Here is a 22,412-nt window from a genome sequence, read left to right on the forward strand (position 1 = left end):
CCATCCATCCATCCTTCTATCTATCCATTCATTTATCTGTCATTCTATCCACCCACCCATCCATCTTTCTTTCTCTGTTGAGGTTCTATCCACCCACCCATTTTCTATCTTTCTATCCATCCATTCATCACCATCCATTTTTCTGTCTTCCTTTCTAACCATCCATCTATCTTTCTGTCATTCTATCTGATGAGGTTCTTTCCACCCATCCATCCATTTTTCTATCTTTCCAACCATCCATTTTTCTGTCCTTCCATCCATCCATTTTATATCTGTCTATACATCCATCTACCTATTTATCCATCCATCAAAGCTTTTTCGAAACTTTTTAATTTTCTAATCGAAAGTTTTTATTTGAAAAAAAAAAAACTACTGTTATGTGAATTTCTTTAATTTATATTTTAGATTCATTTTAACTGCTTCCTTTATATTCATATTCAAATTGGAATTCTGCATCCTGTTTGATGCCTACTTTCAAATTTAAATGTTAAAATTCCAACTGGAATTCTCTGTGTCCTAACAGGCTCCATATTCTCAGAGGGTGTTCAGCTGTGCTGGATGGCCTTTGTGTTTAAAGGATCGCATCGTGATCCAGCTTGCTCCCGTTGACCCTTTGCTGCTCAGACCAGGAGACTTTTACCTGCAAGTTGTTCCATTTGCGAACCAGGACGCCCGCATTGTGGTCCAGAGCCTTTTGGAGGTGGAGGAACGTGAGTTGGAGGAAACCCTAATACCTGAGACATCATACCCAAGCATCTTCACTGAAGCCTGGCTTCGGAAGCTCAACGACGGGAGACATGGAACACCTCTGGCTCATTGCATCCTCAAAACCGAGCAGGGCATAGTCAAAGTTCCCTGGGAAGAGGTGGCCAACCCTGAATTTAAGGACAATCAGAGTATGGCCTCCTCGTCTCCGTCAAGCCATCAGGAGTCTTTGAGTTTGTGCCGTCCACATACACCTACCCCTTCTAGTTTCTCCGTTGAGACAAGGATTTGTCCTGCGCGGGATGGCATAGCAGTGTCCTTGCGTTTGGTAGACAGCAGCAGTAGTTCCAGACACACTGAAATGGATCCAGCTCAGTCTGGGATGCGGCCGGTGGGTTGGGTGTCTCCTAACACATGGGACAGCAGAAGTAAGAGCAGTTTGGGAAGCAGTTGCAAAGCTCTAATGGACCTTACCAAAGAAACCCAAGGATATTCGCAGACATGGGCTCAAACTCATACTCCTCTGCTGAGGTCCAGCAGTGCTACTCGGGACCGAACTGCTTGCATGCGCACCGTGAGGTTTGCAGAGGAACCCTGTACGCCGTGCATGCAGAGGAAACACGGACAAGGGACCAAAGTGCAAAAATGTCGGTTCATGGAAGCACCCATTAAACCCAAAGAAAGAACTGAGCATCCAAATGAACCTGCTCAGGAAACTCCAGATCATTGCAGCTCCTCAGAAAAAGGTCTGTTAGGTAATTACTCCAGCAGAGGGCATAGGGAACAATCCCAGAACGTTTCTCAGGACTGTTTTACTCCACCTGTAATTGGGACGTCTGAGAAATGCCACATTGTTGTCCAAGGACAAACAAACGAGGTGGACAGAAGCAGCTACTTGGAAATGATCCCAAGACTACATGTGGTTCCAGGGAAGAAGACCACCACTTTCGGACTTGTGTCTCCAAAGATAAACAGACGACGATTCGTGACTCAAGGTTTGGATTATATCTGTTTCTTCTAGGCCAGCGGCTTTTCAAGATGCTAATCTAAGAAAAAAAGGAGGAAAAGATCAAATATTGTTTAATATGTTTTATTTAAAGACATGATATTACAGTCCTTATGATCATCCTGTTAGAAGCAAAACAATCTCTTTGAACGTGTTTTTAATGCATGTTGACTTTTCCTTTGAAGATCTCTCTCAGGACCCAAAAACTCCGTCCCCTCCTGTTACTGGACCACGGATAAATCTTTCAGACGCCTCAGCGCAAGCTGAAACAGAGAGACCACCATCCAGATCATCAACTCCTACTTCACTTACAGCTGATGGCCTTCTTCACTCAGGAATCATGTGTCTTACAGGTAAAAAACACATTTATCATGCCAACTTAAAGGAATAGTTCACCCAAAAATGAAAATTATCCCATGCATTTACTCACCCTCAAGCCATCCTAGGTGTATATGACTATCTTCTTTCAGATGTACACAATCAGAGATATATTTACAAATATCCTTAGTCCTCCAAGGTTTATAATGGTAGTGAATGCCTGCATTTTGAACAAAAAAAGCGTCCATCCAAAACCAAAGCAATCCATACAGCTCCAGTGGGTTAATAAAAGCATTTTGAAGCAAAGCAATGCGGTTTTGTAAGAAAAATATCCATATTTAAAACTTTAAAAATTAAAATAACTAGCTTCCAGTGGACGACCATATGCATAATGAGCAAGTCATCTTGGGCGGAAGAGCAAACTTTCACCCGAACGCAATGACGAACGAAACTACAAACTAAAAAAACGATAAAAACAATCTATTTTTTCTCCAGTAACCCCAATGAATAAAATCTATTTCTTCTCCAACAACATGCCCAGGTTGTGATTTCTATTGGAATTGAATGTTTTATATTCTCTGCAAGGCAACTGAAAACAGATGATCCCTGACTGCAGTAATGAAACCAGCGCTGTCATGGTCACATGTCCGTCTAACCTCCTCTGCCTCCTCCAGGTGGTCGGGACCGTTCAGGCCGAGCAGTTCTGGAGATTTATGGAGATCATCAGGTCTGGACTTCTGCAGCGATTTCAAGCCAGGAGATCTGCAAACTCCTGTTGTACTTCCACACCATCACTAGGTACAACAGCAAACATGTTCACCGCTAATATAATGATATATCAGACAGCAATTTTAATGTTAAGCATATGTTTTTTAGGAAAGAGATCAAGGATGTAGGGATGACGGTGGTGTTTGATGCACGTAAGAAGCCAATGCTTCCAGAGTTTGCCAAAGCTCTGCTGATGGTCCAGGTGTGTGTGTGTGTTTTGGCTTAAAACTGTAGCTTGAGAACCTCTTAAAAACACACAAATCTTAATCAATATTTCAGCAGTAAATCTTGAGTGTTGTCCACAGGAACAAGTTCCTCATGCTGTGCACTGGATTCTGCTGCTGGTGAAAAAGGAAAATAGCCACAGTCATGAGAAAAGGCCCGGCGTTGTGGTCAGAAAAGTTGTTTTTCTATATTTACACACATACAGCTGGTTTCAGTGCTTCTCTTTATAATATAGTTGTGTAAGTAAGATTATTTCTAACAGACTTTGATCTCCTCAACTCTCAGCAGATTGAAACAGTGACGTCATTTAAGGCTCTACAAAAAATAGTGGACATCAGTCAGTTAACTGCGGCTCTACACGGATCCTTACCGTACAGTCACTGTGATTGGCTACAAATACATCAGGTACATGTATTTTATACATATAATAATATAATATTATAATTGATAATATAATACATGTAAATGTGTTATAATTTATCATTATATATATATATATATAAAATTGATAATATAAATATAATATAATTCTATTTAAATATAATATAATTTCATGTAATATTTATATTAAATGTTTTAATTATATATAATTTAGAATGTATTACATTTAATTTAAAACATTTAATATAAATATTACATGAAATTATATTATATTTAAACAGAATTATGTTATATTTATATTATCAATTATAATAATATATTTAATAATACAATATTATAATATTACATGAAATTATATTATATATTATACATATATTACATAAAATTATCTTTTTAAATAATTTTGTACTATATATTATATAATATTTCTATTACATTATATATTTAAACTTATTTTATATAGATATTATTTTTATTAGTATTTTATTAACATTTTATTTTATCAATTATAACATTATAATATGTAATATATTACAATTCATAATATTATATTAAATTATATGTAAAATTATATTTTAATAGGTATTATATATTATATATTCATATTCATTATTATATATATAATATAATATAAAAACATTATTATTTTTTATATTATATTTATAACATTATTATATTAAATTACATTAGATTTTTTAAAAATAATATTATAATATTATATATTATAATTATTAGCATGTATATATGTAATATTATACAATTATATTATATTATTATATTATAATTATTAAATATAATCATTAAATTGTTATATTTAAAAAATAATACTGTAATATGTATTATGTATTATTATTAGCATGTATAATTACATAATATTATAAAATTATATTATTATTATTATATTATATTAATTATTAAATTATCAAATATTTATATTAAAAATAAATATTTAAATATATTAAAAATAATATTTATATTTAAAAAAATAATATTGTAATATTTATCATATATTATTAAGATTATGATTATATATTTATTGTTAAGTAAATATTAACACTGTCATTATTATTCTATTTTTTAATAAATGAACTATTTTACTTCATAGTTTCTCTAACTCTGCATATCTGCACAAATATGCACCACTTTTTATGTTACAGAAACTGTATCCGTTTGTGTCAGACCTGCAAGAGGCGTCCGCTCTGCTATCAGGAGCTATAAAGAAACTGGAAGGTGTTCATAAAATCGACACAGTGCAGGTAGGTTAAACATTTTCATCTGCTATCATCCTGTCTTTAAGCCGAATGCCTCCAAACAAAATTATTCACAAATAAAAGCAGGCTGTTATTACTTAGAGATGATGCACAGACCTCTGTGAATAAGTAAAATGGCACAAATTCTTGTGTGGAATCAGGATGTGCAGCAGTGCATGGAGGAGCAGGGAGCTCTAATGAAGGATGTGCTGGAAGACACACGATTGGTCGGCTTGCAAAGGGGAGGCGGAGCCATGCTGGCGAGGCTGAGGCGGGAAACTGATGTGAGGTCGCCACACTGTGAAAAGAGCTGGTAAAAACACATTTCAACACACTTCACTCGCAAACCTGAGCTAGATGAATGACTAGGCAATTAAACTACTTCAGATATCACTGCAAACTACATGTGATGGAGTCACCAATAATAAAACACATTCTACTGATCGTGCATTTAATATTGAAGATACCTGATGGAGTAAATGATCTGTTTTCCTGCAGTGAAGTGATTGACACGGTCACACACCTGTACAACGCCATGGAGGAGCAGGTGCATGTGCTGGCCAGGAAGTCCAATATGTCTCTGCAGCACCTGGACTTCCTGTTGCAGCTCAGAGAGATGGAGTCTAGGTTCACAAAGGTACAATCACAGAGCTGCTTGCAAAACACAAACAAAAGTTTTTCTTATACCCTAAGGCCACAATAGACACTACCGTTCAAAAGTTTTGGGGTCGGTAAGATTTTTTAAAAATGTTTTTGAAAGTTTCTTCTGCTCATCAAGGCATAATTATTTGATTAAAAAATACAGTAAAAACAGGAAAATTGTGAAATATTATTACAATTTAAAATAATGGTTTTCTATTTTAATATACTTTAAAATATAATTTATTTGTGTGATCAAAGCTGAATTTTCAGCATCATTACTCCAGTCTTCAGTGTCACATGATCCTTCAGAAATCATTCTAATATGATGATTTGCTGCTCAAGAAACATTTATTATTATAAATGTTGAAAACAGTTGTGCTGCTTCAGATTTATGTGGAAATTGATACTTTTTTATATGAAACAAAAATCTTTTGTAACATTATAAATGTCTTTACTGTCCCTTTTGATCAATTTAGTGCATTCCTGCTGAATAAGTGTCAATACAAGTAAAAAAAACAAACTTTTCAACAGTAGTGTACATTAATATTTTGCATTTCGACTAGTTTGACCTCTAGCATTCAGATGTTGAGTAAGTGTGTCTCTCTGTAGATGAAGGAATGGTTCGACACAGAAGGAGAAGCGCAGCTCCTGCAGGCTCAATCTGTGGACGACTCCAGTGAACGAATCCAACAGACGCTGCAGAGTTTCGAAGCGTTTCTCTCTGAAGCAAATGTGAGTGAAAGTCAAGAAACTTTATGCTCTGCTGCTGCAGAAGTGACTTAAACATAATAAAGATTAAATCTCATGTTATGTGTGTTTTAAAATCATTAACTCAGCAAATAAATATATGAAGAGTTCAGATGCAAAAGCGTTAAACGCCATTGTCAAAATGAGATGATGATATTGAGTGAATGCTCTCCGCACATAGTATACGTTCATCAAATACTTTTGCTTCAAATCTGATAAATCCCAGCATCAGCCCATTCAGAAATACTGGTTCATTGGCAGAAACCACTAAATGCCACTTCCCTTTGTCAGCAAAAGCTTCTAAGTCCACAGAAGAACCAATCGGAAGATGGGAATCGAATCATATCATTTCAAGATGAATGACGGTGTGTGTATAAACCGCCTTTCAATTGCCGAGCTATAAGTTTTTATCGTGTTTTGTCCATCGTTACAGTGGCAATGACAGGATTTCATGAGTAAACACAACAGTGTTCCTTTTGCTGCTGTAAAACTGACTAAAACAGATGTCTTATTGTCCAAAGAGGTGGACTTTGCGAAAAAAGCACACATGAACGTAGCTGGTTTTGCAGCAAAAGACAGTCAAATTTGTTAAATACCAATGAATTGACTAAAGTGACATTTTTGAAAATAAGGCATTTCAGTAACTGACTAATAACCTTTTCATTGCCATCAAAGTGAAATTACTGAACCTAAACATATGAGCCTGGTAAAAAATGCTCATTTAAAAGAAAACATGTCAGACTTAGAGGTTTTTGCCATGGAACTCTTCATATGTTCTAAGAACATTTTGCTAAAGTTCCCATGAGGTTATGAAAACGTGATTACTGAAAGTTATCTGAACGTTCAAAACGTTCAGTTTTTTGGGGTTATGCGAACGTTTATCATTTATCATTTTACAAACATTTATGGGAACGTTACTTTTGAATGTACTCTGAACATTCCGAAAATTCTATTAATGTTACTGAAGGAATGTTTGTTCATAACTTTGAGAGAACCTTGCGAGAACATTAGCCAAAGTTCTGAGAATGTTCCCTGTTAGCTGCACTTTTAGGAAAAAAAAAAGTTTCTCTGGGGTTCTACATAGAACTATAGGGTTCTTAACTCAATTTTAAAGAGCGTTTTAAGCCAAAAGGTTCTATATAAGGGGAAATGTCTAAAATTATTTCATAATACCATCACGTTTAATGAGTTTAAAGTTTGCCAGCTGCTTTATTCATAAAATGTAAAATTAAAAATGAATTAAAACTAAATCCATAAAATGATCACATGATGTTCTTTATATGAAGTGTCTGACAGAAAGAACTCTTTAAGGTTCTATATAGAACTTTTTCTTCTTAAAGTGTGGGAAGCACTAAAAAATCTGCAGTGTTTAATTATGTGTATTTTGTTAAATATCAGGAGCGAAAGCATCAGGCGATGATGCTGGTGTCGGATGCGGAGAGCGTGCAGGGGCCGAACTATCCCGAGACGGAGGCGTTTCACAGGATGGTGTCCGTGTTTAAATCCAGCCTGGCTGATTTCGTGTCGCGGGCCGAGCGCTGCTGTGAAGAGCTGGGGACCATGGTGTACATCTGCCACTTCTGTGAGAGGGTACGTCTGAAAGTTTTGTTTCTTTCTTTGCATACTTTACATATACACCAAAACATTCATATAGCTTATTATGATCAATTCCAGTTAGCTTCTACTAACTGACACACACACACACACACACACACACACACACACTTCAACTCAGAAATCTCACTTAAAAAAATTTTTTAGTGATGCTTAATCCGATAAGACTTGATAGTAAAGCAATAAAGTCAGTCTTGATGTCATTTTGTTGGCCAACATGGAAGGGTAATTCACCAGAAGTTTCCTCCCTTTTAGAATAAAATGCTGCCATCTAGTGTTTAATGTTATAACTAGTCACCAAATATAAACTTGCCTTCTATGAAAAAACACATCTGGTCAGTTCAGCTAAGAAATTACCCTGTTTTTAAAAGTTTTGTTGGAGCCTGCAGTAAATATTAATATCAAGACTATTTATTTTCTAATCAAATATTTGATTTTCTATTAATATAATGCCAAAAATCCCCCCAAAACATGATCTAATCTATCATTTTTCTCAGGCTTCAGCCGTGGCCAGCGACTGCAGACGATTTTTGGAACAGGAGCAATATTGCTGTTCCCCAGATGAAGAGAGCTGGAGCCGTCTTCACGCTTACCTGCAGAGGTTAAACGAGTTTTCTCCCGAGCACTTTCAGGACGTGAGAGCGCAGGCGTGCTCCAGCTCCAGGGCTCTGCAGGTGTGGAACGCCGCCTGGATCCACTGCCAGGAGGTCCGGCAGCGGCTGGAAGAGAGACTGGCGCTTCTGGAAGGAGCTCAAACACCTGCTGGATGTGGCTCGGATTGGCCGGAGATGATTCCAGGTGAGGATTCAGAAGCATCTGTACAAGATAAGGTGGGGCGGTGTGATATGGATGCTTGATTCTGCCATGGAATTAAATAGAAAAGAGGTAATTGCAGCTTTTTATCTCACAATTCAGGCTTTTCCCACCTCACAATTGCAAGTTTTAAACTCGAGTTTACATCTTGCAATTCAGATTTTTTTTTTCTCCTAGCAATTCTGTTCTTTGTTATTGTTGTTTCTGCCACAGAATAAGAGAAGTCATAATCGTGACTTTTTATCTCACAATTCTACGGAAGAGGATTTGGGCCAAGCAATAATAAAAAAATAAAACCATCTCGAGATTAAACTCGTTACATTTCAAGAAAAAAGTCGAGATAAAATGTTGAGAATAAACTCATTAAATTATGACTTTATTCTCAACATTTTATCTCGACTTTTTTCTCGAAATTTAATGACATTTTTCTCATAATTTAACGAGTTTATTCTCATAATTTAACTACTTTTTTTCTCGTAATTTAATGACTTTATTCTCAACATTTTATCTCAACTTTTTTCTCATAATTTAACAAGTTTATTCTCGTAATTTAACAACTTTTTTTCTCGTAATTTAATGACTTTATTCTCAACATTTTATCTCGACTTTTTTCTCAAAATTTAATGACATTTTTCTCATAATTTAACAAGTTTATTCTCGTAATTTAACAACTTTTTTTCTCGTAATTTAATGACTTTATTCTCAACATTTTATCTCAACTTTTTTCTCATAATTTAACAAGTTTATTCTCATAATTTAACTACTTTTTTTCTCGTAATTTAATGACTTTATTCTCAACTTTTTATCTCAACTTTTTTCTCATAATTTAACAAGTTTATTCTCGTAATTTAACAACTTTTTTTCTCGTAATTTAATGACTTTATTCTCAACATTTTATCTCGACTTTTTTCTCAAAATTTAATGACATTTTTCTCATAATTTAACAAGTTTATTCTCGTAATTTAACAACTTTTTTTCTCGTAATTTAATGACTTTATTCTCAACATTTTATCTCGACTTTTTTCTCGAAATTTAACACGTTTTTTCTCATAATTTAACGAGTTTTTTCTCGTAATTTAATGACATTGTTCTCGTAATTTAACAACTTTTTTCTCGTAATTTAATGACTTTATTCTCAACATTTTATCTTGAATTTTTTCTCAAAATTTAATGACATTTTTCTCGTAATTTAACGACTTTTTTCTCAAAATTTAATGACATTTTTCTCATAATTTAACAAGTTTATTCTCGTAATTTAACAACTTTTTTTCTTGTAATTTAATGACTTTATTCTCAACATTTTATCTCGACTTTTTTCTCGAAATTTAACACGTTTTTTCTCATAATTTAACGAGTTTTTTCTCGTAATTTAACGACTTTTTTCTCGTAATTTAATGACTATTCTCAACATTTTATCTCGACTTTTTTCTCGAAATTTAACTCGTTTTTTCTTGTAATTTAACGAGTTTATTCTCGTAATTTAACAACTTTTTTTTCTCGTAATTTAATGAGTTTATTCTCAACATTTTATCTCGACTTTTTTCTCAAAATTTAATGACATTTTTCTCATAATTTAACGAGTTTATTCTCGTAATTTAACGACTTTTTTCTCGTAATTTAATGAGTTTATTCTCAACATTTTATCTTGACTTTTTTCTCGAAATTTAATGACATTTTTCTCATAATTTAACAAGTTTATTCTCGTAATTTAATGACATTTTTCTCGTAATTTAACGACTTTTTTCTCGTAATTTAATGACTTTATTCTCAACATTTTATCTCAAATTTTTTCTCGTAATTTAATGACTTTATTCTCAACATTTTATCTCGAATTTTTTCTCAAAATTTAATGACATTTTTCTCGTAATTTAACGACTTTTTTCTCGTAATTTAATGACTTTATTCTCAACATTTTATCTCGACTTTTTTCTCGAAATTTAACACGTTTTTTCTTGTAATTTAACGAGTTTATTCTCGTAATTTAACAACTTTTTTTTCTCGTAATTTAATGACTTTATTCTCAACATTTTATCTCGAATTTTTTCTCGTAATTTAATGACTTTATTCTCAACATTTTATCTCGACTTTTTTCTCGAAATTTAACAAGTTTTTTCTTGTAATTTAACGAGTTTATTCTCGTAATTTAACAACTTTTTTTTCTCGTAATTTAATGAGTTTATTCTCAACATTTTATCTCGACTTTTTTCTCGAAATTTAACACGTTTTTTTCTCATAATTTAACAAGTTTTTTCTTGTAATTTAACGAGTTTATTCTCGTAATTTAACAACTTTTTTTTCTCGTAATTTAATGAGTTTATTCTCAACATTTTATCTCGACTTTTTTCTCAAAATTTAATGACATTTTTCTCATAATTTAACGAGTTTATTCTCGTAATTTAACGACTTTTTTCTCGTAATTTAATGAGTTTATTCTCAACATTTTATCTCGACTTTTTTCTCAAAATTTAATGACATTTTTCTCATAATTTAACGAGTTTATTCTCGTAATTTAACAACTTTTTTTTCTCGTAATTTAATGAGTTTATTCTCAACATTTTATCTCGACTTTTTTCTCAAAATTTAATTACATTTTTTCTTGTAATTTAACGAGTTTATTCTCGTAATTTAACAACTTTTTTTTCTCGTAATTTAATGAGTTTATTCTCAACATTTTATCTCGACTTTTTTCTCAAAATTTTATGACATTTTTCTCATAATTTAACGAGTTTATTCTCGTAATTTAACGACTTTTTTCTCGTAATTTAATGAGTTTATTCTCAACATTTTATCTTGACTTTTTTCTCAAAATTTAATGACATTTTTCTCATAATTTAACGAGTTTATTCTCGTAATTTAACAACTTTTTTTTCTCGTAATTTAATGAGTTTATTCTCAACATTTTATCTCGACTTTTTTCTCAAAATTTAATGACATTTTTCTCATAATTTAACGAGTTTATTCTCGTAATTTAACAACTTTTTTTTCTCGTAATTTAATGAGTTTATTCTCAACATTTTATCTCGACTTTTTTCTCGAAATTTAACAAGTTTTTTCTTGTAATTTAACGAGTTTATTCTCGTAATTTAACAACTTTTTTTTCTCGTAATTTAATGAGTTTATTCTCAACATTTTATCTCGACTTTTTTCTCAAAATTTAATGACATTTTTCTCATAATTAAACGAGTTTATTCTCGTAATTTAACGACTTTTTTCTCGTAATTTAATGAGTTTATTCTCAACATTTTATCTTGACTTTTTTCTCGAAATTTAACTAAATTTTTCTCATAATTTAACGAGTTTATTCTCGTAATTTAACAACATTTTTCTCATAATTTAATGAGTTTATTCTCAACAATTTATCTTGACTTTTTTCTCGAAATTTAATGAGTTTTTTCTCGAAATTTAGCAACTTTAATCTCGAGATGGTTTTATTTTTCATTATTGCTTGGCCCTAATCCTCTTCCGTACTACTATGACTTTTTTTTCTTACAATTCTGAAGAATTTTTCTCAGAATTCTGAGTTTAAATCTCACAATTTTTTTTCAATTGTTTTTTGTTGTTTTTTGCTGCAAAATAAAAAAAAGTGATTTTTTTTTTTATCTCACAATTTGCACTTTTTTTTCTCTTGCATTTGTGATTTTATATCTCACAATTCTGTTATGTTTTGGGGTTGTTTTTCCCACCACAGAATAAAAAAATAAAAAGGTATTTACAACTTTTTACAATTCAGGCTTTTTTTCCATCACAATTGCAAGTTATAAACTCATAATTGCAATCTTTTTTCTCGTAATTCTGAGTTTACATCTCGCAGTTCTATTATGTTGGAGTTGTTGTTTATGCCACAAAATAAAGAAATAAAATAAGGTAATTGTGACTTTTTTCCTCACAATTCAGATTGTATATTTCACACTTCTAAATTTTTTCTTGCAATTGCATTAAAAAAAGTTTGAATTGTGAGATAAAAAAAGTTGCAGTTACCTTTCATATTTTTTTTTTTTTTATTCCATGGCGGAAATAATCTTCCATATTTGTTCTATTGTACTTGTTTTAATTTTTGTAAAATTTGCTTTTTTGTTCTTAGTTTTCGTTAACTATACTGTGATATATCTCATTATCATGAAATCAAATTTCTCATATTGTGAGATAAGACTTTGGTCATATCATCCACCCCAGTACAAGACGAGCAGGAGTTTGAGCCCGATCCGTCGGAGAGCAGGGCGAGTCGAGCGAGAGACAGCATGCACGGCACCGTCACCTGCTTCAACTTCAGATCCAACCACAAATCCCGGAGAGACTCCAAAACTGCACAGAGCGCAAAGGAAAATCAGGCAGACTGTGGGCAAAGAGGCAGAAACGCCGGCAGAAGAGCATCCCAAGACCAGAAGCCCGTCGCAGGCTCGGGTACGGTGGGCTGTCAGTGGTTCCCTTGGCAGGCGGCAGCGAACAGAAACATCAGCAAGAGATCCGAGCTCCACATCACAGAGCCCATCTTCTCACCGGACCCTCGCCACGGCAGCTTCTGCGGAGAGACCGACGGCGCCAGAGACGACTGGAGAACTGATGGAGAAAACACTGCATCCACCCCAGAGAGCCCAAGCAGAACCATGTGAGTTATGTTGTGTTTATTTCTGAAGCTTAAAGACAACATGAAATTAAATCTAATACAGTTTACTTTAATAAATGTTTCCGTTGTAAACAATTCATCAGTGTGCATTATTTTTTTTTAAAAATGTATAATTTTCTCCTCCTTTGAATCAACTTTTCTTTTTTCCAAACTTTCAAACAGTAGTGTATAACAGGGAAAAGTCTCAATATTTTCATATGCCATTTCTTTTTTCTGTCCAAAAGCTTTCACTGATGCCAGAGAGGTAAAGTTACGGTAAATAGAGCAAATCTAGGATTGTATAAGTGACAACACCGTGTGGTTTCAGATGGTATTACTATGGTAACCATAATTGTAATTTTAATGGTAAACAAGATTTTACCATTATTTACATACCACTGTGTAGATTTCTATAGTGATCATGACCAGCTATTTTGACCATCCAAAATAGCTATAGTCTTACCATAGTGCCATATTATTTTAGAAATCTATCCTTATCTTCATTTCCCGTCAGGAAGCTTCACCGCGTCATGGAGGAGCTCCTGCTGACGGAGGTGGAGTACGTCCGCTCTCTGGGCTACATCTTGACTCATTACTTCCCGCTGTTGGCCAGACCCGACATCCCGCAGGATCTGCGCGGTCAGCGCGGACGAATCTTCGGTAACCTGGAGAAACTGTACGACTTCCACTGCCAGCACTTCCAGCAGGAACTGGAGGCCTGTCAGGCAGAACCGCTGAGAGTCGGGCGCTGTTTCCTAAATCACGTGAGACAACATTGTATTTTAATCACAGTCATGCTGCTGCTTTCACTTGTAAAAGCTTACAGAACGTCATTTTGACCTTGTACAAAAATCTGTTAAAACAGAGAGAGAGTTTTGGACTTTACGCACTTTACAGCAAGAACAAACCCCAGTCTGATGCACTCATTCAACATCACAGATACTTCAAGGTGAGGAAGCTATATTATATTATACACACACATGCATATATTATATATATTTTGTTCAAAAGTAAGATTTATTCTAATATTTTTGAAAACAAGCCTATTTTTTATTTTTGCTCATCAAGGCTGCATTTATTAGATGAAAAAATGCAGAAAAAAATCTGTAATATTGTGAAAAATTATTACAATTTAATATAGCCATTTTCTATTGTAATATATTTTAAAGTGTAATTTATTTCTGTGATCAAAGCTGAATTTTCAGCATCGTTACTCCAGTCTTCAGTGTCACATGATCCTTCAGAAATCATTCTAATATGCTGATCTGCTGCTCAATAAACATTTATGATTATTTTCAATGTTGAAAACAGTTGTGTACTTTTTTTTTCAGGATTCCTTGATGAATAGAAAGTTCAAAAGAACAGCATTTATCTGAAATACAAAGCTTCTGTAGCATTATACACTACCGTTCAAAAGTTTGGGGTCAGTAAGAATTTTTATTTTTATTTTTTTGAGAAGAAATTAAAGAAATGAATACTTTTATTCAGCAAAGATGCATTTAATCAATCAAAAGTGGCAGTAAAGACATTTAAAATGTAAGAAAAGATTATATTTCAAATAAACACTGTTCGTTTAAACTTTCTATTCATCAAAGAATCCTGAAAAAAAATATTTTTTTTACAATTGTACACATTAAATGTTTATTGAGCAGCAGATCATCATATTAGAATGATTTCTGAAGGATCATGTGACACTGAAGACTGGAGTAATGATGCTGAAAATTCAGCTTTGATCACAGGAATAAATTACATTTCACAATATATTCACATATAAAACAGATATTTTAAATTGTAATAATATTTCACAATATTACTGTTTTTTACTGTATTTTTAATTAAATAAATGCAGCCTTGGTGAGCAGACGAAACTTCTTTTGAACGGTAGTGTATATGAAATTAAACTTGTTCCCGTCCTGTCCAGCGTAAGCAGATGGAGTTGGGTGACAGCATGGATCTCTCCTCGTACCTGCTGAAGCCGGTCCAGAGGATCAGTAAATACAGTCTGCTGCTGCAGGAGATCCTGGACGACTGTGTGCCGGATCAGAGCGGGGAACGAGAGGAGATCCAGGCGGCTCTGGAGGTGGTGCGATTCCAGCTGCGGCACGGGAACGACCTGCTCACCATGGACGCCATCCGGGACTGTGATGTTAGTGGTGACGATTCAAGTTGAATTTTAATAACCTGTTAAAAAAAAGTTCATAGTTCACCAAAAATTGCAATTTGGTCACCATATACTCACCCCTATCGCTAAAACATAAAAACAATAAAATATATTGAAGAATTTTGGTCTTTTTCCTTATACAACTGTTTTTTCAATTTGTAATCATGATCCTTTTTGTCGTTTTGTTTCTTCAGCTGAATCTGAACGAGCAGGGTCAGCTGATGCGGCAGGATGAGTTCTGGGTAATTTTCCGTAAGAAACGTTCCATCCGGAGAGTGTTCCTCTTCCAAGATGTCATCCTCTTCACCAAGACCAAAAAAAACGACCGTGGAGATGATGTGTACGTTTACAAACTGTCTATCAAGGTATGTGTATGGCAATATTAATATTATATCTAGTCCACATTTACCTTTGTGAAACAAAATCAGCTCTTAGCAGCATCAATATGCAATTAAATGTTTCATAAATGTTTCTTGAGCAGCAAATCATCATATTAGAATGATTTCTGAAGGATCATGTGACACTGAAGACTGGAGTAATGATGCTGAAAATTCAGCTTTGATCACAGGAATAAATTACACTTTAAAATATATTACAATAGAAAATGGCTATATTAAATTGTAATAATATTTCACAATATTACTGTTTTTTCTGTATTTATGATCAAATAAATGCCACCGTGGTGAGCAGAAGAGAAAACATTTAAAAATCTTACTGACCTCAAACTTTTGAACAAGAGTACTTCTGTATTCCCTGGGAATCAAACCTATCTAGTCAGTATCACAAATTTACAGAAAACTTTGCCAACGCTTAATGCTTATTTTCTGTTTTCAGATAAAGATATGAATAATTAAAATCATTTTTTTTAATTGCACAATTTACTCTGTCTCTTTTGATTTCAATTTAAGACTTGTCTGATGTTTCTCTGCAGACCTGTGAGATTGGAATGACCCACTCCTGCGGTCTGAGCGGACGGAGTTTCGAGATCTGGTTCAGGAGGAGACGATCCCAGGACACCTACATCCTGCAGGCAGAGACACGGGACATCAAGGAGGCTTGGACCAGAGACCTGGAGCACATACTGTGGGAACAAGCGCTGAAGAGCAGAGGTCAGAGCATAGCACAATACAAAATATGGTAAATATATGGCAAAAAAAAGCATTTAGAGACAAAGTCTAACAACTTTAAATGGTTACTTAGAGGTTATTGTAGAAGTTGTTTGTGATTGTAAGTCCTTGTAGATCCACAGGACTTGTTGATCTTTGTGTTTCAGAGCTGAGGAGACAGGAGAGGTTGTTCATGGGAATGGCTTGGAAACCTTTTGTAAACATTCAGCCCAGAAATGCAGCAGTCAACAATCACTCCACGAACGGTGATGTCACAGGAAGAGGTATTTATCAGCCAATCACAGGCTGATGATTTGAAATCTCTTTGACTCATGTAACTCTCATAATAATAAACTCAGGGGCAGAGAAACGGTTTGAAAAAGAGGGGCGGCAAAACTATTCTGAAATGAGTTATTCTAGTATATTTATCATGAATATATCACAGTTAGGATTGAAACACTTTTGCAGCAACCATGAACAAAATGCATTTTTTTTTTTTTTTTTATCAAAGATGATTTTTCTTCCGTTGTCTTTTTTCCCTCAGATTGTATTTAGTTTATTTTCTGTCAGAGTCTCGGCGCACAAACTCTACCAGGTGCGGCTTGGGTCATGAATATTAATTACAATGTGACAATGTTCACACTAATAATTTGCACACTGCACAAGAATTATGTTCTTCCTCAGTATTTTAGTCTTGTCTTCCAAACCAAATATCTAAACATTCTTAAATTAAGATACATTTACTTGAGAAGCAAAATGACTTGAGATATTAAGTTTTGTTTTCAAAAAAAAAAAAAAAAAAAGTCAAAATTAAGTGAATCTATGCTTAAAATAAGAACAAATATCCATCACGGGGTTGTTTTTCCTTTTAATTATTTATGTATTTATATTTATTTATTATTTTGTTTTTTTTTTATTGTTTTAAGCATAAACTCACTTAATTTTGATAAAATTTTCAGAAAACAAAAACTTAATATCTTAAGTAATTTGGGTTTTCCAGTAAATGTATCTTGATTTAAGAATTCTAGAACAAATATTTAAGCAAACAAGACAAAAATACTGAGGAAGAAACTCATTTTTTGCAGTGCAATTAATTTGCTGAAAGGCAGATGTTGGTTAGTGAACCCAAGCCATAATATGATTAGCGCTGAACACTTGTGCGTTTGTTTAACACAATCCCAGGCTGACTGAAGCTTCAGTTTGATCTTAAAGCTGCCATTTTACTCAGAAACTCTCCATTCGCACTGCGGCCAAGCAAAATAAACCTTTTTTTAAACAGAGTAATGATTATCTCCTAAAATGTGAGGACATATAGAGTGCTTCAGGGATGATTTATTTTTATTGGCCAAAACCTGGAAACGAGTTGCATTTTAGCACTTCCAATTCAATCGTCCTGAAGTCAGTGGGTTTTTGGTTAAATGCCTGAAATAAAGTCTGAGGTGAACACACTTTTTATTCTACAACATAAATACACTAGTTATATACACTAGGGAAAATGTTTTACTTTATAAATAAAGACAGAAAGAGTTGTTGAAGACTAATGGTCAGGACGTTAAAGTCATGTGACCGTGGTGTAGTTTCTGTATAGTTTATTCTTCTGCCGATTGTATATTGGCTTCAAAAGTTGTGTTGATTTGAGAAGATTATCATGATCATAAACTTTAGTTGGTCACAGAGATTATCTTCTGCACAAATGTAAAAGCCAATGGAAAAATCCTTTTGGGTTTTTGTCGAGGAAACCAGGGTAATGCGAACTACAAAAATACATCATCACTGCAGCTCTCTATAATAGTTGCTACCTGAAAAAATATTGTATTTCATTTCATGATTTAATACATTTAAATTTTTTCATTAATTACCAGAACATTCTTCTTACAGAAGTCGTAGGAATTCTGAAAACTCCCAATCCCTTGGTGTCCAGCCTTCAAAGGGGCGTGGCTCTGCCACGGCCTGATTCTATTGGCTCTGGCAGCAGCACATCAACTGCAGGCAGCCACTCATCATCCTCGTCTGGGCGGGGCTCCATGTCCCCGAGCGTTTTCCAAGGAAAATACGGTATCAGAGCAAAAATGTCTACTTACTATTACAGGAAAATAAATGTCTGTATATTAAGCAAAAAGGGCTAAATAAAATGAAAATCTCTCTCTCCATCCATTCTTCATAGACTCATCTGCGGAGAACACAGGTTTATTTAGCTGTGCGGATCCTAACTGCCCCACAGGAATGAGAGCGTCTGTGTCATCATTGGTTCACAGCAGATCTTCAGCTCCTGCGGCGTGTCCGGTGTCTCCCGCTCTCCACAGCTCTCCGGCCCTGTCCAGAAAGAAGCTCAGTCCACAGACAGACGCTCACAGCGCTCTCAAGGTTGAGTTAGAAATGCAAATCAGCTCTTTTCCAAAACCCAGTGAGCTGCTTACCTAGACAACATTATTAGGCACGATGAGGATGATGACCTATAAAACCCTACATTCTAAAAGAGATGTAAAAAAAATATGGCCCAATGTACAGTGTTAAAGCAAGACAATACAGGCTAAAACATTTTAATGCACTGGTCAATTTTGGGCTATTTATTTTAGACTAATGGAAAGAAAACTTCCAAAATAAATTGTTTATTTTATTGCACTTCATATATTTGCGTCTGTAGAAAGGGTTAAACGTTTTTTTCTCCACTTCAGCAGCACTTACACACACCAGACTTTACAGATTTATTCCTGTCTTTATTCTGAAGGATTTTACTGAGGGGTTTGTTCATATATCATTTGCCTGTAAATTATTTTTAAAAATGAAACTTTCATATATTCTAGATTCCCTACATGTAAAGTAAAACATTTCAAAAGTTTTTTTTTTTTTTTTTATTTTGTTGATTAGAGCGTACAGCTCATGAAAGTCCAAAATCCAGTATCTCAAAATATTAGAATATTTCCTAAGATCAATCAAAAAATGGATTTTCAAAACAGAAAAGTTCAAGTTCTTTAAAGTATGTTCATTTGTACACTCAATACTTGGTCGGCATCACATATTACAGCAAATGACTTGCTCCTAGCACAAATTACAGCATCAGGGAAGTGTGGCATGGAAGTGATCAGCCTGTGGCACTGCTGAGGCACTATTGAGCCTTCAGATCATCTGTATATTGTTGGATCGACTGTTTCTCATCTTTCTCTTGAAAATATCCCATAGATTCAGGTCAGGCATGTTGGCTGGCCAATAAAGCACAGTAATACCATGGTCAGCAAACCACTTGGAAGTGGTTTTTGCACTGTGGGCAGGTGCTAAAGTCCTGCTGGAAAAGGAAATCAGCATCTCCATAAAGCTTGTCAGCAGATGGAAGCATAAAGTGCTCCAAAATCTCCTGGAAGATGGCTGCATTGACTTTGCACTTGATTAAACACAATGGACCAACACCAGCAGATGTCACGGCCCCCCAAATCATTACTAACTTCAGAAACTTCACACTAGACTTCAAGCAGCTTGGATTCTGTGCCTCTCCAGTCTTCCTTCAGACTCTGGGACCATGATTTCAACATGAAATGCAAAATTTACTTTTATCTGAAAAGAGGACTTTCGACCACTGTTCACTGTCCAGTTCTTTTTCTCCTTAGCCCAGGTAAGATGCTTCTGATGTTGTTTCTGTTTCAGAAGTGGCTTGGTAGTCCTTTTCCTGAAGATGTCTGAGTGTGGTGGCTCTTGATGCGCTGACTCCGGCTTCATTTGACTCATTGTGAAGCTCTCCCAAGTGTTTGAATCGGCTTTACTTGACAGTATTCTCAAGCTTGCGGTCCTCCCTGTTGCTTGTGCACCTTTGCCTACCCAATTTCTTCCTTCTAGTCAACTTTGCATTTAATATGCTTTGATACATCACTCTGTAAACAGCCACCACATTCAGTAATGACCATCTGTGACTTACTCTCTTTGTGGAGGGTGTCAATGATTGTCTCCTGGACCATTGTCAAGTCAGCAGTCTTCCCCATTAGTGTGGTTTCAAAGAACAAGAGATACCCGGAATTTATACTGTAGGGATGGTCATTTAATGAAACTCAAATGTAAATATTCTAATATTTTGAGATACTGAATTTTGGATTTTCATTAGTTGTACGCTCTAATCAACAAATTAAAAAAAAAAAAAAAAAAACTTTTGAAATGTTTTACTTTCCATGTAGGGAATCTAGAATATATGAAAGTTTCATTTTTTAAAATAATTTACAATAAAAAAAATTAACTTCTTCATGATATTCTAATTATATGACCAGCACCTGTAATACCTCGTTTGCATAATTAAACTTAATATTTCAGAAAAATTGTAATACAAAAAAAATGTGTTTGCAATTGTTAATGTAATCAATGATCTGAGAAAGTTTGGTGATATCTATTAGTGAGGTGTTTTTTTTACCCTTTCCTTAATATAAAGGAATTTTCCATATTGATTTTTCACAGGTGTTTTTCCTATATTTTAAATAATACATTCACATGGTTTTATTTTGATTAGGATGCTGATTAGTCTGTATAGAGCAAAAACTAGGATTTGGAACAGAGCTGAAGAGTTTAACACTGATATTTCATGAGGAAAATAAGAAGTGAATGATGTAATTCTGTGCTTACCTCAGTGTCAGTTTCAAGAGCCGATTCGATCCAAGGCATCAACAGAAGTTTAGCTGTGATAGAGGTGAGTTTTAATACAGACACAAATACAAGTTAGATATCTAAGTACTGGCATAAAGCGAAATATACTTTATAGCAAATCTGCTTGATTGCTTGCATCATCGCAAAATGTATATTATCACACGGCTCTAATCTGTTTAATGTGACTATAAAGCATGAAGATATTATAAACATTAACATCATGCAATTTTGTGAAGTATATACTAACGATGCAAAATTTCTTCTCACAGAAGCAGTTCATTGACGTAAGATCAGGTCATGTGATGCTCTAACCAGTGAAGTCATCAGGAACCTCAAGTCAGATGTGACAGTTTGGAACCACCTGATGCAGAACAGATATCAGATCAGATTATAGTATAAAAGAAGATAAAACAAGACGACCAGACCTTATTGGTGGACCAGTCATTTACTTCATCATCAGAACAGGCACATTCGAGGAACTACGTGGACATTTTCCTGTTCCCGTCTGTCAGTTCTGGAAAAAGAACAGAAACATTCTGTTAAAGCCTGCCCATTATTTCGCATGAAACAATATTTTTTTTGATGAACTGTAAATAAAAATGCATTTTAAAACCAGATTGCATAAGAAAACACAATGTCTAATATTACAATAACCAGGATATGAACTAATAGCCAAATTTGTATCTGTGCCATGATCATGAAACCACCTGCTATGCTGTGCTTTGTACATTTAACCAGTTCAAAAACCCCAGTATAGTTTAAGGGGTTCAGGGAATTTTGAAAATACATATAAATAATTAAAAAACAATTGCTTGAAATTTCATTTTGATAATTCGTTTAGACTGTCTAAGGGTTTTATGTTTATTTTGTGTACTGTAATATGCAGGATGTCAGTACCTCACTGGAGAGACAAAACTGTATTTTATTATTTAAACAATTTATAATAAATAAAAGAAGGTTATTATAATTTGCTATTTTGTGTTTTGCTTTAGATAGACAGTTAGATAAACAGACAAATACACATGCATAAGCAGCCATATATCCAGATACACACACACACACACACACACACACACACACACACACACACACACACACACAGACACACACAGAGAGAAAGAAATATATGGGTGTGTTGTGAAATATATAAACAACACACCCACACCCACTAATATTATGATATATATATATAGCCCACAAGGATATTAATACCAATAATCCTTGTCCTTGTGAGGGCATTAATCTTTGGTCCCCATTAGGAAAACAGGTTGTAAATCATACTAAATAATGTTTAGAAAATGTAAAAAACATTTAGAGGAAAAAACATACAGTTTGTACAGTTTAAAAGTCATTATGTCTATGGAAAATCCCCATAAAAAATATTATTATAGCAGAACCAACAAGAACAATAATTGAAAACAAACAAACACACACACACACACACACACACACA

General features: G+C 34.2%; 1 protein-coding gene across 3 annotated transcripts in view; it reads left to right on the top strand.

The window, feature by feature from the left end:
• si:dkey-65j6.2 (pleckstrin homology domain-containing family G member 4B) overlaps positions 1 to 21,926 on the top strand; it is a 32,393-nt gene extending 10,467 nt beyond the window's left edge. The window contains exons 3-25 of one of the 3 annotated variants that reach the window (XM_048178703.1): positions 524 to 1,700; positions 1,897 to 2,064; positions 2,704 to 2,827; positions 2,906 to 2,999; positions 3,103 to 3,189; positions 3,308 to 3,427; positions 4,561 to 4,659; positions 4,815 to 4,966; positions 5,152 to 5,290; positions 5,905 to 6,027; positions 7,441 to 7,632; positions 8,154 to 8,454; positions 12,643 to 13,075; positions 13,587 to 13,836; positions 13,938 to 14,021; positions 14,994 to 15,218; positions 15,428 to 15,598; positions 16,165 to 16,342; positions 16,507 to 16,623; positions 18,218 to 18,394; positions 18,504 to 18,703; positions 20,944 to 21,002; positions 21,229 to 21,926. In XM_048178703.1, the coding sequence (XP_048034660.1) occupies positions 524 to 1,700; positions 1,897 to 2,064; positions 2,704 to 2,827; positions 2,906 to 2,999; positions 3,103 to 3,189; positions 3,308 to 3,427; positions 4,561 to 4,659; positions 4,815 to 4,966; positions 5,152 to 5,290; positions 5,905 to 6,027; positions 7,441 to 7,632; positions 8,154 to 8,454; positions 12,643 to 13,075; positions 13,587 to 13,836; positions 13,938 to 14,021; positions 14,994 to 15,218; positions 15,428 to 15,598; positions 16,165 to 16,342; positions 16,507 to 16,623; positions 18,218 to 18,394; positions 18,504 to 18,703; positions 20,944 to 20,991 (4,659 nt within the window). In that variant the 3' untranslated portion in view covers positions 20,992 to 21,002; positions 21,229 to 21,926. Of the gene's footprint in view, positions 1 to 523; positions 1,701 to 1,896; positions 2,065 to 2,703; positions 2,828 to 2,905; positions 3,000 to 3,102; positions 3,190 to 3,307; positions 3,428 to 4,560; positions 4,660 to 4,814; positions 4,967 to 5,151; positions 5,291 to 5,904; positions 6,028 to 7,440; positions 7,633 to 8,153; positions 8,455 to 12,642; positions 13,076 to 13,586; positions 13,837 to 13,937; positions 14,022 to 14,993; positions 15,219 to 15,427; positions 15,599 to 16,164; positions 16,371 to 16,506; positions 16,624 to 18,217; positions 18,395 to 18,503; positions 18,704 to 20,943; positions 21,003 to 21,228 lie in introns of those variants that run through there. The other 2 variants (XM_048178704.1, XR_007183029.1) reach the window with 2 other exon arrangements.
• The last annotated feature ends 486 nt before the right edge of the window (positions 21,927 to 22,412 follow it).

This window comes from Megalobrama amblycephala, linkage group LG24 (assembly GCF_018812025.1).
Source record: "Megalobrama amblycephala isolate DHTTF-2021 linkage group LG24, ASM1881202v1, whole genome shotgun sequence".
Taxonomy (NCBI): domain Eukaryota; kingdom Metazoa; phylum Chordata; class Actinopteri; order Cypriniformes; family Xenocyprididae; genus Megalobrama; species Megalobrama amblycephala.